The 19563-nt window shown below is 37.9% G+C and overlaps 1 protein-coding gene across 1 annotated transcript; it reads left to right on the top strand.

The window, feature by feature from the left end:
* Window positions 1-4241: 4241 nt before the first annotated feature.
* LIPF (lipase F, gastric type) lies at window positions 4242-15375 on the top strand. The gene is made up of 9 exons (XM_005897707.2): window positions 4242-4343; window positions 4559-4676; window positions 5425-5623; window positions 6722-6831; window positions 9648-9784; window positions 11648-11794; window positions 12971-13042; window positions 13462-13533; window positions 15139-15375. The coding sequence occupies exons 1-9, from the start codon at window positions 4242-4244 to the stop codon at window positions 15373-15375; spliced, it is 1194 nt and encodes a 397-aa protein (XP_005897769.1).
* The last annotated feature ends 4188 nt before the right edge of the window (window positions 15376-19563 follow it).

The raw sequence follows: 19563 nt of genomic DNA, 5'->3' as shown, positions 1-19563 counted from the left end.
GGATGCCATGATCTTTGTTTTCTGAATGTTGAGCTTTAAGCCAACTTTTTTCACTCTCCTCTTTCACTTTCATCAAGATGCTTTATAGTTCCTCTTCACTTTCTGCCATAAGGGTAGTGTCATCTGCATATCTGAGGTTATTGATATTTCTCCCGACAAACTTGATTCCAGCTTGTGCTTCTTCCAGCCCAGCGTTTCTCATGATGTACTCTGCATATAAGTTAAATAAGCAGGGTGACAATATACAGCCTTGACGTACTCCTTTTCCTATTTGGAACCAGTCTGTTGTTCCATGTCCAGTTCTAACTGTTGCTTCCTGACCTGCATATAGGTTTCTCAAGAGGCAGGTCAGGTGGTCTGGTATTCCCATCTCTTGAAGAATTTCCCACAGTTTAGTGATCCACACAGTCAAAGGCTTTGGCATAGTCAATAAAGCAGAAAGAGATGTTTTTCTGGAACTCTCTTGCTTTTTCCATGATCCAGCAGATGTTGGCAATTTGATCTCTGGTTCCTCTGCCTTTTCTAAAACCAGCTTGAACATCAGGAGGTTCATGGTTCACGTACTGCTGAAGCCTGGCTTGGAGAATTTTGAACATTACCTTACTAGCATGTGAGATGAGTGCAATTGTGCGGTAGTTTGAGCATTTTTTGGCATGGCCTTTCTTCGGGATTTGAATGAAAACTGAACTTTCCAGTCCTGTGGCCACTGCTGAGTTTTCCAAATTTGTTGGCATATTGAGTCAACACTTTCACAGCATGATCTTTTAGGATATGAAATAACTCAACTGGAATTCCATCACCTCCACTAGCTTTGTTTGTAGTGATGCTTTCTAAGGCCCACTTGACTTCACATTCCAGGATGTCTGGCTCTAAGTGAGTGATCACACCACCGTGATTATCTTGGTTGTGAAGATCTTTTTTGTACAGTTCTTCTCATATTAAATGTTCAAAACATAATAAAATACCATCTCAATACGTAAATAGATAAAATTTCATTCTGTTTACATGTGCAATATTTGGCATTAGTTATTTCTTAACTTAGGCAAAGCAACCATGTAAAGCTTGTGATAAAAATTATTTTGCTCTCAAATTTTGAAAATTATTCCAGTGGGACATATTGACTTGTTTTAATATATATATGTGATTCTTTATGAGTTAAAGTGTTCCTACCCAAGTGTGGGAGAAGACTTGATAATTGCTAGGATTAAGAAAACCCAAAGAACAAGGAAGCAGGAGGCAGAATTTCAGCAGGTGATAAATCAAGAAGAATGAATCTCTAAGGATGTTTTCGAACTATATCCTTTTGCGGGTTTACCGCTTATGTAATATTTGACTTGCTATTTGGCAAATATTGGAGTTCACTGGAAATGCAGTGACTGTACGTTTTTGGGAAAGGTCACCCAAAACATACACATGTACACCTATCTATAACTATATCTATATATAGAGAGAGAGACATATAGCAAGAGAAAGAAGGACGAAGAGAGCTAGGTTTTTCATTTACCTTCAAGAAACTAGAAGGCATTCACTTTGGTGACAGTGAGTATGACTCTCTGGTATTATGAAGTTTATTTAATATACTTCAAAAGTAATGTATCTATGTGTGAAATTTATTTCTACCTTAAAAAATATAATTTTCCATTGAACTTTTAAACCTTGATAATATGTATATAGTTTTTTTCTAGGAGATTTCTTCTTTTTCTCCTTCTTTGGGGCTTGATTTCAATGATTTGGGAAAAGGAAAGAACAAGCAATGCTCTGAATGTGTAACAGGTACAAGCCATATGTCCACTGGGCTCTATCTCCTCACTGTGCAGTTTCGAACTTGAAATAAAACCTGACTGATTTTCAAATCAACATGGGTAGAATGGTACTCTGTTCACAATCTCTATGAGAAGTAGTAGGAGTTTGGAAAAATATTCAGTTTTTATTAACAATGTTTGTGGGGTCTTCTGGAAAAGCTCACTTATTTTAGCAATTCAAATGATATTCAAGGAATGTCTAGTGCTTATAGCTATCAAAAAAGACCAGCTTAGGTTCCTCACAGTCACCAGTCTTGATATCCTATGGACATCTTTCTCTTTGGTTCTCTCCCTCTCAGCTCTAATTGTTTCCTTCCCTCTGCCTTCTCTCCTAGGCTACCTCTACCATTAAGACCTGGAAGCTTTGAATTGAGCTCTCTACAGCCTTGATCAAGAGAACATACACAAATTAATTTCTTTAGGAAAAAATAACCCTAATAAACCTTGAAGAGATTCATGTAGTGAATGAGATAGAATATTTATTTTAATTTCTGATAAAAGATAAAGGGACATAGGTAGCTCTTAAGAATAGTAAGGTCAGTCATTTTTAATTTTATTTTATCTGTTAGTACATATATGACTTCTAATAAGTGAAAGCCACTCAGTTGTGTCTGATTCTTTGCGACCCCATGGGCTATACAGTCCATGGAATTCTTCAGGCCAGAATACTGGAATGGGTAGCCTTTCCCTTCTCCAGGGTATCTTCCCAACCCAGGGACTGAACCCAGGTCCCCCCCATTGCAGGCAGATTCTTTACTAGCAGAGCCACAAGGGAATCCCACTTATTAGAAATCACTTACGGAGCTAACAAAAAGTTAGGTTTGAAAAGTGCTGCTAATAGTATGATTAATTTTCATTTATTGAGCAACAAATGCTTATTGAGCCAAGGTCTGAGCAGGATGCTCTATAGCTACCTTGTTACCCAGCCATCCTTTTGTTTGACAAAGTCTAAAGCCTTAGTTTACCTATGGGATTTTAAGAGCAAGCAAGCAAGCCCTGAGTTGACCTGAAGTGAAAGGGACTGAGAAATGCATGGGCAGTACAGGCAAGAGAGCAAGTAGAAAGAGTTGGTACCACTGAACTATCACTAGGTTGTAAGTTCCTTGAAGGCAGAGAACATGCCCTTCCTTCATGTTTTCCTTGGGCCACTTTTTTTTTTTTTTTTTTTTTTTTTGGTCAAATGATCATGTCAAGTTTAGAGCAGAAGACTGCAGCTGTGGAAACCTACAGCCATATTTGGCTATGATGTATTTGAACAGAGCCTAGGGGAAAATGTTAAGTCTGAAACTGAAAAAATTACATGGTTGCAAATGGAACACAATGGAGCATTTGCAAGGTAGGGGTGGGAGCAGGGGTATGTTAGTGCAGGCATCCCTTGGGAAAAGTATTCATTAGGAAAGGGGAAGAGTTGATGGTGATCTTTGTAATAGGAATGGAGAGGAATCAGAACACCTAAAGTTAAAAATAGAGCAGTGGTTATTGATTGTCATATTTATCATGTGAGATACAGTGGGTGAACAAAAGAGCTATTAAGTAGGTCATCTTTGAATCCAGATATTTTAAAACAATAATATAAAAATTTATCTGTATTGTCAATGTTTGAGTAACATTTGGTCTGCCATTTTGAGGGGATTAAAGCAAGTTTTCACATACAAAAGAGACAGACTTCCTTGTTTTATTTACAGTTTCAAGAAAGACAACCATTCTGAGTGTTAGCTTTCTCTCCCTTTTCTGACAGATGGCGTATCATTTTCTTAGGGCTGCTGGAGCAAAGTACTACAAGCGGGTTGCTTAAAATAGCAGAAAATTATTATCTTACATTTGTGGAATCTGTGAATCTAAAACCAAGGTGTTTGAAGGGCTATGCTCCTTCTGGAACATATAAAGAAATCTTTCAATGTCTCTTCTTAGGTTTTGGTAGTTTGCCAGTAATCTCTTTTGCCCCTTGGCTTCCATTCTCTCTGCCTTCACATGGCCGTCTTCTTAGAAGAAGACCATTCATATGGGATCAAGGGTTCACCCTACTCCTGGATGGCCTCATCTTAACTTAAATTTCATCTGTAATAACTCTACTTCCAAATGCAGTGACATTCAGAGATATTGAGGACTTCAATATATCTATTTTGGGGGTGTCAGTGGGAGACCAACTCAAACCATAACTGATGGTAAATAGCAAATATCTACAAGGGTAGGTTGATATAAGGTCCTTTGGAGAACTAGAATCATGTACATAATTGAATAAATTACCAGAATAGCAGAAGTGTTATAAAAGTCTTCTAATTGACAAAGTGATGAGAAACAGGAGAACGATATGACAGAGAAGGTAATAAGTGAAAAATATGTGAATAAAAGAGCAAGGCAGCTCAATATCATGACTTCATGTTATATAGTAGTATTTACCACATAATGTAATAACTTTTTTCCCCTAGTAGGTTGAAAATGTGGTGGCTACTTGTAACAGTATGTTTCATCCACATGTCTGGAAATGCATTTTGTTTCCTTGGAAAAATTGCTAAGAACCCTGAAGCCAGTATGAATGTTGTAAGTTATTCATATCACTAATATTTTAAAAACACTTCCAAAGATATTAATGCTATTTGCTCTCATTAATTCTTTTAAAATATATTTCATTATAAAGTTTGAAATATTTCTTTACATAATATATGTTAACAATCAATAAGAAGTTTTATGATAAGAATCATAAAAATGGCCCAGTAAACTCATGAAGCTAATTTTTGTTTTTTTCCTCCATTCAGAGTCAGATGATTTCCTACTGGGGCTACCCAAGTGAGATGCATAAAGTTATAACTGCGGATGGTTATATCCTTCAGGTCTATCGGATTCCTCATGGAAAGAATAATGCTAATCATTTAGGTAGGACTGGCTGTTGTTCACTCACTAAGTTGTGCTCCACTCTTTTGCAACCCCATGGACTGTAGCCTGCCTGGGTCCTCTGTCCACGGAGTATCCTGGCAACAATACTGATGTGTGTTGCCACTTCCTTCTCCAGGGGCTCTTCCCAACCCAGGGACTTAACCCACACCTCCTGTGTTGGCAGGCAGATTCTTTACCACTGAGTCACCAGGGAAGCTTGGGGGGACTGGAATGAGGGGAAAGATGAGTGTCTCGAATCTTGAATCAAATACGTTCCAGTCAAATTTATTCTAATTCTAAAACATGAGATTAAGTTATTCACAGGGAAAAAAAATCCTTGAACCACCTTGAACTTCTGAGATTAAGCTGAGGGTCTGAGTGACACCAGATTTACATTGGCTTCTATGATGTGAAGCACACTGGCCCACAATTTTAGTTTGTTGTGCTGGGTGGGAACTCAGAGTCCCTGAATAACAAATCCACTTAATTAACAGTATGCTGAATTTCTTTATAATATAATTTTTCAATAGCTTTTTGAGTTTAACTGGCATGCAACCAACTGCACCCAATTTAAAGTATACAGGTGCACATATTTTGTCATCTGAGAAAATATCACGGCAATTAAGATAACAATTTAAAAAATATTCACCTCACCAAGCAAACTTATTTAATTATAGTCTTCCTATATTCATGTTTATCTAAGAATAAGGAGTGAGTTTATAAAGGTTTGAATAATTTTCTTCTTTAGGTCAGAGACCTGTTGTGTTTCTGCAGCATGGTCTTCTTGGATCAGCCACAAACTGGATTTCCAACCTGCCCAAGAACAGCCTGGGCTTCCTCCTGGCAGATGCTGGTTATGACGTGTGGCTGGGGAACAGCAGAGGAAACACCTGGGCCCAGGAACATTTATACTATTCACCAGACTCCCCGGAATTCTGGGCTTTCAGGTAAAGAAAGGGAGAATTAAAAATAAACATTGAGTTAAAAATCATCAGTATTCGCTGCTTTCAATCCAGTCGTATCTTAACAAATCACACTTTAAGTAGGAGGAGAAGGAAGTCCTTTGATGCTAATCTATCTTAGATTTTTCATACACCTCATTCCAAGGGTCGTTTTCCTCCTAACTGTGATCCCAGTGCCCACTATTACAAGATTCCCTGAATCTGCTTTTCCACAAGGATTGAGCAAAATGAGTAAGCAAGGAAATTTGTTACCCTCAGCTATTTCTAAAGGAACATCCACATGGATTTAAACCCAGCTGGGGTTCATGGACAACATCTCTCATCAGCAATAATGAAATGGAGGGGGAGACAATGAAATTCAGACACCATGGAGAGATTATCAAAGATTTTCTCTTACTGGCCTTCTGGTGCCTTACTTCTGGGAATTACTAGTGGAAGTGGAGAACAGAAGAGAAGTTGGTTGATGGAACTGAGAAACAAAAGCGCTCTAAAAATTCTAGGAACTGAAAGGAAGCTCATCTGTCCCAAGCGTAGTGAGGATGAGGAAGACCAAGAGAAGAGGAGACTAGAGATGCTGACAAGCCCGGATCAGGGTGGGCAGTGTAGGTCACCATGAGGGCCTTGGAGCTCGTTCTAAGTGTAAGAAGCCTCTGGAACGTTTTAACAGGGAGGGGCATAGCCTGTTCTCATTTTCAAAAAATTATTCTGGATGACTTGTAAAGAATACAATAGAGAAATTATTCATATTTCACGGTAGTGGAACACTAAATACAATTATTTAGTGTATTATTAAATCATTATTAAATCTGACAGTCAGACTCAGGGATGGAAGTAGTCCCCAACTACAAATACTATGGTGTTTCACATTGGATCAAATTGCAGCTACCATGCTGTGCTTTAGAAATAATGTCAGCTCTTTAAAGAAGTCACCCCCAAAGAGCCCTGACACTCAAATAGTCTATAAGCAGCAATATTTAGAGCATCCAGTTTTCTATTTTTCAAAGGAAGCTTTAGCTTAAATAGGTTTGACTTACAGAAATTATAACAAAGATGTGTATTTAGTTTATTTTGTCTTTTTTACAGCTTTGATGAAATGGCTGAATATGACCTTCCATCTACAATTGATTTCATCTTAAGGAGAACAGGACAGAAGAAGCTACACTATGTTGGCCATTCCCAAGGCACCACCATTGGTAGGTAAAAGCAATTAGCAAATAGTGTAGTTCGTATAGATCCTTTACCAGTGGTCGTGCAGTTATGTTGGTCTTCATGCTTGCTAATTGCTTTCCATTCATTATATAATGCAATGCCTACAACAGCCCACTGATATAAGACCATTATTATTCCCATTGTATGTATCAGTTCAGTTCAGTTCAGTCACTCAGTCGTGTCCGACTCTCTGTGACCCCATGAATCGCAGCACGCCAGGCCTCCCTGTCCATCACCAACTCCCGGAGTTCACTCAAACCCATGTCCATCGAGTCAGTGATGCCATCCAGCCATCTCATTCTCTGTCATCCCCTTCTCCTCCTGCCTCTGATCCCTCCCAGCATCAGGATCTTTTCCAACGAGTTAACTCTTCGCATGAGGTGGCCAAAGTATTGGAGTTTCAGCCTCACCATCAGTCCTTCCAATGAACACCCAGGACTGATCTCCTTTAGGATGCACTGGTTGGATCTCCTTGCAGTCCAAGGGACTCTCAAGAGTCTTCTCCAATACCACATCAATTCTTCGGCGCTCAGCTTTCTTCACAGTCCAATTCTCACATCCATACATGACCACTGGAATAACCATAGCCTTGACTAGATGGACCTTTGTTGGCAAAGTAATATCTCTGTTTTGAATATGCTATCTAGGTTGGTCATAACTTTCCTTCCAAGGAGTAAGCGTCTTTTAATTTCATGGCTGCAATCAACATCTGCAGTGATTTTGGAGCCCAAAAATAGGCAAGCAAATAGTGGGTGAAGAAATAGTTTGTGTAAGATAACATAGCTATTATAAGTAGGGTAGCTCAGATGCCAGGTCCAGAAATCTGACATCCAAACCAATGCTCTGAAACTTTGTACCACATGGTCTCTGGTCTCAGTTTATTTCATTCAGTCAATCCTATTTATGGGTCTCATATAAGATATCCTAAGGTTACAGCAAAAAAGTAAATAGTTTAAAATCTCTGTCTTTTTACTACGAATACTCTAGCAGGTGGAGGCAGAGAAAATGATAAGTAAATACATACGATGCTAGATAATGGTAGCATTTTCTATGAAGAGAAAAATAAATCATGGAGTCAGATTGGGGAGCGTCAGAGGGGTGCTTATGACTGACTCCTATGCTTTATTACAGAACATGTTGAACAAACTTAACCTTTTCTCAATGATTCAGGGTTATACAATTATTGCACTTAGCTGAAATGCAGAAATGTCCTTAAGATTTATTGAGGTAAATAGAACCGCTTGTCCTGAAAGAAAATCACTCCAAGCTACTGGTCGTTTGACTATTTAAATTTTGAACATTTCCATTCTTCTTACTCACCAGTCGACAGTTTGTCATTGTGTCACCATACTCATAAATTTCAGGAAGTTGTTTCCGCCTTCTATTTTATATCTACCAGTGAATCTGCTGTGTACATGAAGTTTAGTGAAGTATCCTTGATGGAACTGCATCTACAATGGGATTAAGCTTGTTTTGAGAAATTACCTGTCCGACCCTATATGGACCTACTGACTCCCACTCAGTGTCAGTAATGCTGCTACTAATACTCTAGCAGGAGGAGACTGACTCTCCTTGTGAATGATTCCTGCGTGCTCTGGGTGACCTGCTGGCTCTTATCTTCAGAGTTAGGAAGCCAGATAAAGAACTCCTTAATCAACACAGTGCTATTGGAAAGAATGTTCTTCTTCCAGTGGGGTCAGGCTGGTATTTCTGAGTTGCATAAACCTGAAAAGTTTTTGGGTTTTTTTTTTTGCTTTATTTAAGTTTTGCACAAATCTGAAAAGTTTTGTTTCAAGCTGCTCTTAAGTCTAGTCAACATGCCATTATTAACAGTAAGGAGAGATTGTCCTATGAAATTCAACTGTAAAGAATTTAAGTTAATAATTGTTTGATTAGAACCCAGTCTATTTATATGGTACTGTTCATGAAAACAATTAAAAGTAGATAGGGGCTGAAAATATTGTATACAAATATTGGAATTATCTCAGCCACTCATTTATTAGGCATTACTATGTGACTAGTTCCTGGTAAATATTTTACACGATTCAACTTAATTATTTCCTAAACAACCTAAGGAAGTATTCATTATTATACCTATTTTTAGATGAGGAAACTAAAACTTTTAGAATTTAGGTCTCTTTTCCAAGGTCACAAAGCTAATAAACCACAGAACTAAGTTTCAAACTCTGTTTCAACAACAGTTCAAATTTGTGCTTTAACCTTTCCACTTATATACCTTATTCATGTTAAATGTTAATTATCTCATTTTTATGAGATGAGATAAATTTAAACTGAACCAAACCTGTTGTAATATAAGTTATAATACTTTTATTACCACGTGATTATTCTAAAGTTGGCTTGTTTTCAAAAGTCAGATAAAAGAGTTAAATGTAACTTTTGAAAGTTCTAACCTCATGTCCAGGGCTTCCCAGGTAGCTCAGTGGTAAAAAATCTGCCTGCCAAATGGGAGATGTGAGTTAGATCCCTGGGTTGGGAAAATCCCATGGAGAAGGAAATGGCAGCCCACTCCAGTATTCTTGCTAGGGAAATCCCATGGACAGAGGAGCCTGCTGGGCCCCAGTATATGGGGTCGCAAGAGTCAGACACGAGTTAGCAACTAAACAACAATAGCAAACCTCATGTCCCCAGAGACTCTACGAAAATAAAATATACTAAAATCTGACCATTTTGTTGATTTCAGGTTGTCCCTTAGTAAGTCCAAAGTAATGATGTCCTACTTGTAAAGCTCACACACACACACACATCCCTACCTTTACACATATTCCTTGTTCTGTTTCAGGTTTTATCGCCTTTTCTACCAATCCCACATTGGCTGAAAAAATCAAAGTCTTCTATGCATTAGCCCCAGTTGCCACAGTGAAGTACACCAAGAGCCTGTTTAACAAACTTGCACTTATTCCTCACTTCCTCTTCAAGGTATGTGTTTCCCTTTACCCGGATCTAATATATTGAATTGTTTGTGGATTTCAAAGTGATAGAAAGAGAAAAAAAATCTGGTGGACAATCATGTTTATATCCAAGAATGGAAACGAATGTGTTTATATTATATTTTGAATAGCACTCACCATGTTCGAATCCCCATTATAGTTTAAGAGATCCCCACTTTTTTTAATTCTCCATTTCTTTGTGTGCTAGCAACACCTGGGAGTGTTTTTGCTCCTTCATGGATGTTTCTTTACCAAGTATCCACACAAGTCTTCAAGGCTATGTTTCCACCCTCAGCATGGGGAAGAGGAGCTAAAAGCAACACAAAAGAATCAAATAAAATACTTCCTAGTATTTTATTAATAAAATACTACCTAGTCCATGAAAAGTGGGAAGAGGAAGAACAGGAAAGAAAGGGAAGGGAAAGGAAAAGGAGAGAAAGGGTAAGATAGTGGTGAAGTAAAGCAAGAACTTGGAGAGCCCTCATCAAATACCCTTGGCTTTCCAAGTCTTATTCCTAAGAGGTCTTTACTCTTTAAATAGAGCTTTCATAGGGCAGTAGAATAGATTTCAATAAACTGTAGATATTATGTAGGCATATATGTTAGGGATTTAATAATCTTTCCTTTATCCAAAGTTTAATCACCAACTTCTCCCACCCACTGAAACCAACACACACACACACACACACACACACACACGTACATTCCATTAGGAGAACAGTTTGTCTCAGGCTACAAAATTTAATGCTGCCATTGTCTTCTATGGTTGTGTGCTGTTCATTTTTTATTTTCACTCAGGTGTGTGCTGTTCATTTTTTTCTCACTAAACTAACACAGGTGTCTAAAACCTAAAAGATTTTTACCTGCAACTATATTTGTAAAACTTTTACTCAAAATGTAAAATTGTGTGATGACCCTGAATATATTTACAGGCTGCACAGATTCAGAACATGTTTATTTTTTACTTGTATTCAGAATTTCTGACAGGCAGTGTAGAGAGGGGTTTAAAAAAAGATAGTATTAGACATTAAGTCTGAACCTTGAGGCTTGGATCAGGATTCTGCAATCCAGTTCTCACTAGACCAGATCCTGACTATTTATTAGCTTTCTGTTCTCCTGTATAAAATGGGGATGACAGAGTACAAACTACCAGTAATAAATAAATAAGTCACATGGATAAAATGTCCAGCAAAGAGAAAACGGTCAATACTTTATAATAGCTTTGCATGTGTATAATTTTGAAACTTTGTGTGTAATTTTGAAAATATGGAGTCACTAAGTTGTATAAGTGAAACTAATATTATATTGTAAGTCAACTATACTTCAATAAAAAATGAATAAAATAAAATGGGGGTAACCAAGTGTCAACCTTCCTCAAGAATAATGAGGGTGAGTCCTTTCAATTATTAAGCTACCAAACCTCTTTGTCTTTTTAATGTTTTCATGAAAATATGGCTTGAAGTCATCCTTTTCCCTGCTGATTTTTTGTCATTTATTGCTGAAACCACACATCTTGGAACTTACTTTTGATATTCTACAGTGTTGTTTTATGATTTAATCCCATAGCTCCTATTACCCTAACTAGACTGTACCTCTTTACACATTACAATTTTCATCAGCCAGTACAGTTCTCAATGCAACAAAAAATACCTAGTATTCATATCTGCCCTGCCCATTCCACATCTTTATCATTGGGATTCAGTGAGAGAAAGTATTTAAACTTCCTAAGACAATATATAGAAATACTGAAACAGACATTATAATGTATATTCTGTCAGTAAACTATACAAATTAAGAAGTCTTTTCTGCAGCTTGTTATTTGCAAATCTGTAATGATGCTTTTATTTTTCAGATTATATTTGGTGACAAAATGTTCTACCCACACACTTTTTTGGAACAATTTCTTGGTGTTGAAATGTGCTCCCGTGAGACACTGGATGTCCTTTGTAAGAATGCCTTGTTTGCCATTACTGGAGTTGACAATAAAAACTTCAACATGGTTTGTATGCCCTGAAATTTCTATTCTGATTATTTTGAGCAACACTCTTAATTCCTTGTCTTATCATCACTTAGGAATGGTACTTTATTAGAACCAGGAGTCACTTCAAAATTCTGTCCAATATGCAGATAAGCCCAAGAGAAGTCACAAGTCATGGCTCCTAGTTTTGTTGCCTCCAGGTCCCTTCCATAACCTCATTGTGCTCTGAAGTAAACAGCTTGTAGAAAAAATAAAAACAGAAAACTCGCCACTCACTTCTGATCACCTGAAAATCGTTGTGACATTTAAATTCTGTGAGGTGAGGTATGGAACCACGTTGTCAAGTTCCTCTGTAGGAAAAATACGTCTAGATGTTAGATGAATAGTATTTAAAATATTTTAATGCCGATAGTCAACCCTATAAACTTTCCAAAACTTCTTTCAGAGCAACTCTTTATGTAAGATCTTGTCCATACTCTTTACCTTCTATTTCATTTGCTTTGCACCAAGTGGATGCTTAAAAACATAATGCAGTATTGCAAAGAAGTTAAAAATATGGATTCAGGTTAAAAGCATAATTCAGATCCTACCTTTGCAACACACTTGAACTCCTTCATTTTGATTCCTTATCCATGAAATGAGTCATTGTGAAGATTAAGTGAGCTAACATATGTAAAGTATGTACTGTGCTCAGACATGTCTGATTCTTTGCAGTCCCATGGACTGTAGCCAACCAGGTTCCTCTGTCCATAGAATCTCCCAGGCAAGAATACTGGAGTGGGTTGCCACTTTGTACCCCAGGGGATCTTCCTGACCCAGGGATTGAATCTGTGTCTTGTGTCTCCTGCACTGACAGGCAGATTCTTTACCATTAGCGCCACCTGGGAAGCCCCAACATATGTAGATCATAGAACAAAACAATCTAGCTCAAAGTATATCGTATTTTTCATGTTTTATATTATACATTGACAACTCTTCTCACTCAAAATTGTTTAGTTTAGCTATACATCCTTGAAATTAGCCCATATAATCAGAGTTTGCAAGTCATAAAGTGATGTACAACTCTTTTGCTCATATCCTGCCAGCAATGCTGCTGGTAAAACTTGATATGGATCAGAAAAATTTAAGTCTTAGGTGTTTTCAAGAAACTGAACGTATATCTAAGTGTGTGTGTGTGCTTATGTGCTTGCTTTCTAGAGTCGCTTAGATGTGTATATAGCACATAATCCAGCAGGAACTTCTGTTCAAAACACCCTCCACTGGAGACAGGTATCATTTCAAGCTGTTAAAACTATTGTGGGCCTCAACCATCACCAATTTACCTAAAGCAAAGTCTTAAAATAGTCTCTCAAAGGTTCCTAGCAGGGAATTTTTCTGGCCTGGGACTACCAGGTGAAATTATCAATCCATGTGAATGAAAATCCTATAAAAGCACCTATGGGAGTTTTGGGTAGCAAGAAATAAATGGTTTTCACGACTTGAGTGGCAAGAAAAATTATTTAAAGGAGAGCTGCATTTAAACTTGAATAAATTGTTCTCTAGGATTAATAGTCTTCATTCTTGGAATGAGAAAAAAATAAATAATATTTAAATTAAAAGTAAACTACTTGGAAATGTTGGTATGTTATTATCCACACAGCCAAGTAACTTTTTAAAATTTCTTAGTGTTTTTAATTTCTCTCCATTAGGCTGTTAAGTCTGGGAAATTCCAAGCTTTTGACTGGGGAGCCCCATATCAGAACCTAATGCATTATCATCAGGTAAGCATCTTTAGTAGTTATTCACATTTTGAAAGACAAAGATATAAAAGGTTAAAGATGAAATTGCAATAACTTTACATGTATTTTCCAAAGTCAAGTTGTTGTCCAGACCTCAGAAGTCTGTCTAATGCCACCAGGGGTGATAAGTTCTGGAAGTTTCTTACTGCAGTTGTGTGGTACTTTGAGGGCAGCTGAATGAGCACAGACACTAGAGCATGAAGGCTCTGGGGAAGAATCGGAAACCAGCAGCACCTCAGATGCTGTCTTTGTCCTGGGCTCTTAACACTAGTAACCAGAGACTCCATCCTGGGCGGGGAAGCAGGTGAAACACCCACTCCCAACACCATGCTCCCTGCAACCAAGCCAAACACAACTCAGGATGGTGTCAGCTAACTGGGGAAATGATGATGATTTAAGATCCAGAAGCTGGTCCTGGAAAACACTTCTAACATTGGCATATGAGTGAAGAAAAGTGGATTTATTCTCATGGGCATTCTCCACACTTTTCCCTTCTGTCCAACATATAAAGGAGCATAATAAAGTATTAAAATATTATGAAAAATACATATAATAAAACATTTCTTTGTGAATTGGCTATGACATAAGGGTAAAGAAATTTTAATGTATTAAATCAGAATTCTTGAGAATATCATCTTTAAAAACTAACAAAATTCTCTGTGAACAGTGGGAAAATTAGTAGTGATTTTCTTGTCCCATTGGTCTGCCTTTAAAATCTGTGCGAATGGTGATTTTTGTCAAAACAGGAAATGGGGCTACTGATAGATTTTCTAAGAATTTGAACCTATATTTAGTAAAAATCAGGCAAGTATTTAAAATACAACTCATTTAACAAACTGACTACCTTTCCAATGACTATACTAGGAAGTCAGACAAAGTAAACATAAATGACTCAGCCCATTTTGAGAAGCTTATACCTTTAGAGCCTTTAAATTCTTAAGATTTAATTATGAAACTGAGTCATGCCACTTGTAACAACGATGGACCTTGACAATATTATGCTAAATGAAATAAGTTATTCATACACAGATAAATATTATATTATCTCACTTAAACGTGGAATCTAAAACATGAAAAATCTGGAATTAATAGATACAAAAAACAGATTGGTGGTTGCTAGAGACGTGGGCAAAATGGATGAAGGTGGTCAAAAGGTATGAACTTCCAGTCATAAAATGAGTAAGACCTGGAGATGCAATTACAGTGTGGAGACTACAGTTACTAATATTGCACTGTACGTTTGAAACTTGCCAAGACAGTAAATCTTAAAAGTTCTCTCTCTTTCTCTCTCTCCCACTCTCTCTCTCTCTATATATATATATATATGTATATAGTATATATAATTATATATATATATATATATCTTTATAAAACCACACACGGTGTTAGATGTTAACTAGATTTTTTGTTGTCATCATTTCACAGTGTAGACGTGTGGAATCATTGCTGTGCACCTGCAACAAATATAATGTTATTTATAAATTATCTCAATTTTTAAGTGATATCTGATTTACCCACTGAATAAGATATTGAGTTTAAAGTGAATTTACTTATGAAAATTCTGATTCTTTTCCTCTTGTGTTTTAGCCCACACCTCCCATCTACAATTTAACAGCCATGAATGTCCCAATTGCAGTATGGAGTGCTGACAATGACCTGTTGGCTGACCCTCAGGATGTTGACCTTCTGCTTTCAAAACTCTCTAATCTCATTTACCACAAGGAAATTCCAAATTACAATCACTTGGACTTTATCTGGGCAATGGATGCACCTCAAGAAGTTTACAATGAAATTGTTTCTTTGATGGCCGAAGACAAAAAGTAGTTCTGGATTTAGAGAATTTTTCATTTACTTTTTCCAAAATAGTTTCTTCTCGCTTACATGATTTCTGTACTGTTTGAAATGCAATGCTTCTTTCTGTAATGTTGACTTTCAAAATATATTAGCATCAACAAACTTTTCATTGGTCATTTTTAATTGAAAAAAATGCTTTAAAATTATTTTTTCCCTTGGAAATGTATCTAGAAACTCTTGAGAGACCGTGAACTCAGAGAGGAGAAACTTCTCTTCCAATCCTCCCATTCAGGTTTCTTCTAAACTCCAGGTAGACAATGAGCCTTGAATCATGAGTGTTGCCAAGAGACAGTCCTGGGGTTGACTACTGATGCCTCTTCGGCACGCTTGGAGATTGAGTAGATTGTTTTCTATCATCTTCTGTTGCTAAAGCTTAGTCTCTTCATTTGTGCAGTGGGGCTATCACTTGCTCTTTTGACTGTTACACTCCATGAAAGGGCAAAATAGACTGTGAGTTGACTTGAGGTCAGTTCACTTTCCCTTTCTAGGGAGAAAAAAACACAAGTAGGTTAGGAAGCAACTGGCAACCCGAGTTCAGGAAGTTGGGAGGTAAAGGATTTCTTACCCTCAATATTGTTGACATTTTGGGACAGATTTCTTTTTATTGTCCTGGGCATTCTGGGATATTTAGCACCATCCCTAGGCTCTACTGCCCAGATGCCTTGAGTAGAGACCCTCCCTGAGTTGTGCCTCATACATACATCTTACTTTGCACCATCATATTGTTGCTCACATCCCCTTCCAAAATTTGGTCTAATTTATTTTGGGGTTACAAGTATGTATTCATATTCTGTGTATAACTCACAGGAAGACCAATATATCTGAACTGTGTTGTGATCTAAAACTTATTAGATATGATGCAATTCATATTTTTAAAAATCAAGATAATCTTAAATTAAAAGATACAATTATGTAAAGTTTAAAAATAAAATACAATTTAAAAAAAAAGAAAAAAAAAAAAAGATACTAAGCATTACCTAGTTTAATCCCTATCATTTTCCAAATGAGGATATTGAAGTTCATAAAGGTTGAGCACTTTAATAAAGGATATGTGATTGGCATTGTCAGAGCTGAAAACCACATATTCTAGTTCAAATACTCTTCTGCACAAAGTTAATTACACAGCTCTGTTGCATTTTCAAATTAAATATTTCTAGAGTTATCTAAGAGGGGAAATGGAACAAGGTGATGCTTAGGATTTTATAAAGTATTACTCAGATTATTACTGGATATCTGAGTTACTAGGCTCTACATAGACATCTAGTAAGGGAAAAATGCCATTTCAATGGGAGTTTTCTCTTCTAGTGTGAAAGAAGGTAGAAGTAGCTAAGTAGATGTTAGAAGGGAGGAGAAGGAATAGAGGCAAGAAAAAAGTAAAGAATGGAAAATAATGGAAGACACAGGAAAGGATTTGTGCTTTCACATGCAAAACTTTTTACTTTGCTGTGTCTCAGCTGGTCATTTTTGCAGCCCCACTCAAAGAAGTCAGATCACAAAAGCCATGTATAATCTAAACAAAACAGGAAAAATTATTTAAAGCATACAAGGAGGATGCCACTCTAGAATTTCCTATATTGAAAATTTCCTATTTTGAAAATAGCACTTCAGATCAGATTCAGATCAGTTGCTCAGTCTTGTCCCACTCTTTGCGACCCCATGAATCGTAGCACGCCAGGCCTCCCTGTCCATCACCAACTCCCGGAGTTCACTCAGACTCATGTCCATCGAGTCAGTGATGCCATCCAGCCATCTCATCCTCTGTTGTCCCCTTCTCCTCTTCCCCCAATCCCTCCCAGCATCAGAGTCTTTTCCAATGAATCAACTCTTCACATGAGGTGGCCAAAGTACTGGAGTTTCAGCTTTAGCATCATTCCTTCCAAAGAAATCCCAGGGCTGACCTCCTTCAGCATGGACTGATTGGATCTCCTTGCAGTCCATGGGACTCTCAGCAGTCTTCTCCAACACCACACTTCAAAAGCATCAATTCTTTGGCACTCAACCTTCTTCACAGTCCAACTCTCACATCCATACATGACCACTGGAATAACCATAGCCTTGACTAGATGAACCTTTGTTGGCAAAGTAATGTCTCTGCTTTTAAATATGCTATCTAGGTTGGTCATAACTTTCCTTCCAAGGAGTAAGCGTCTGTTAATTTCATGGCTGCAGTCACTTAGGGAAACAAATTAAAATATAGATGAGGACTGTCTGCTTAGGTAATCCACCTTAAGTAGCTTTTAGATGGGTTGCTCATAATAACAGTGTATGCAAAACCTCATCAAAGATATTAAATTATAGCTGAAATAAACTATAAACAAGTCAACTATGTATAACAGGTTGGTAAAATAGCAAGGTATACAGTAAATATGGATCTATATTTCAACCTCAGAGCATTGTGAGGATTTCTGTATTCATTTTAAACAACTATCTGTTGAACGTCTTCTCTCTGCCAGAGAGTTTAATATAATTAATGCATGATCCATGATCAGACCAGATCAGATCAGTCGCTCAGTCGTGTCTGACTCTTTGCGACCCCATGAATCCCAGCACGCCAGGCCTTCTTGTCCATCACCAACTCCCAGAGTTCACTCAGACTCATGTCCATCGAGTCAGTGATGCCATCCAGCCATCTCATCCTCTGTCGTCCCCTTCTCCTCCTGCCCCCAATCCCTCCCAGCATCAGAGTCTTTTCCAATGAGCCAACTCTTCACGTGAGGTGGCCAAAGTACTGGAGTTTCAGCTTTAGCATCATTCCTTCCAAAGAAATCCTAGGGCTGATCTCCTTCAGAATGGACTGGTTGGATCTCCTTGTAGTCCATGGGAGTCTAAGGAGTCTTCTCCAACACCACACTTCAAAAGCAGCAATTCTTCAGCGCTCAGCCTTCTTCACAGTCCAACTCTCACATCCATACATGACCACAGGAAAAACCATAGCCTTGACTAGACGGACCTTTGTTGGCAAAGTGATGTCTCTGCTTTTGAATATGCTATCTAGGTTGGTCGTAACTTTCCTTCCAAGAAGTAAGCCTCTTTTAATTTCATGGCTGCAGTCACCATCTGTAGTGATTTTGGAGCCCAGAAAAATAAAGTCTGACACTGTTTCCACTGTTTCCCCATCTATTTCCCATGATGTGATGGGACCAGATGCCATGATCTTCATTTTCTGAATGTTGAGCTTTAAGCCAACTTTTTCACTCTCCACTTTCATTTCCATCAAGAGGCTTTTGAGTTCCTCTTCACTTTCTGCCATAAGGGTGGTGTCATCTGCATATCTGAGGTTATTGATATTTCTCCCGGCAATCTTGATTCCAGCTTGTGTTTCTTCTAGTCCAGCATTTCTCATGATGTACTCTACATAGAAGTTAAATAAACAGGGTGACAATATACAGCCTTGACGAACTCCTTTTCCTATTTGGAACCAGTCTGCGGTTCCATGTCCAGTTCTAACTGTTGCTTCCTGACCTGCATACAGATTTCTCAAGAGGCAGGTGAGGTGGTCTGGTAGTCCCATCTCTTTCAGAATTTTCCACAATTTATTGTGATCCACACAGTCAAAGGCTTTGGCATAGTCAATAAAGCAGAAAGAGATGTTTTTCTGGAACTGTCTTGCTTTTTCAATGATCCAGCAGATGTTGGCAATTTGATCTCTGGTTCCTCTGCCTTTTCTAAAACCAGCTTGAACATCGGGAAGTTCACAGTTCACATATTGCTGAAGCCTGGCTTGGAGAATTTTGAGCATTACTTTACTAGAGTGTGAGATGACTGCAATTGTGCGGTAGTTTGAGCATTCTTTGGCATTGCCTTTCTTTGGGATTGGAATGAAAACTGACCTTTTCCAGTCCTGTGGCGACTGTTGAGTTTTCCAAATTTGCTGGCATATTGAGTGCAGCACTTTCACAGCATCATCTTTCAGGATTTGGAATAGCTCCACTGGAATTCCATCACCTCCACAAGCTTTGTTTGTAGTGATGCTCTCCAAGGCCCACTTGACTTCACATTCCAGGATGTTTGGCTCTAGGTCAGTGATCACACCATCGTGATTATCTGGGTTGTGAAGATCTTTTTTGTACAGTTCTTCTGTGTATTCTTGCCATCCCTTCTTAATATCTTCTGCTTCTGTTAGGTCCATACCATTTCTGTCCTTCATCGAGCTCATCT

This window comes from Bos mutus, chromosome 26 (genome assembly GCF_027580195.1).
Source record: "Bos mutus isolate GX-2022 chromosome 26, NWIPB_WYAK_1.1, whole genome shotgun sequence".
NCBI lineage: Eukaryota > Metazoa > Chordata > Mammalia > Artiodactyla > Bovidae > Bos > Bos mutus.
Note: the sequence above shows the minus strand (reverse complement) of the source record. Positions and strands in the feature narration are given on the sequence as shown.

Excerpts from the sequence above, each read along its gene's own strand:
- LIPF (XM_005897707.2), top strand. The coding sequence starts at position 4,242 with ATGTGGTGGCTACTTGTAACAGTATGTTTCATCCACATGTCTGGAAAT. Across the intron at positions 4,344-4,558 it reads CTGAAGCCAGTATGAATGTT|AGTCAGATGATTTCCTACTG; the intron begins GTAAGTTATTCA and ends TCCTCCATTCAG. Across the intron at positions 9,785-11,647 it reads TTCCTCACTTCCTCTTCAAG|ATTATATTTGGTGACAAAAT; the intron begins GTATGTGTTTCC and ends TTTATTTTTCAG.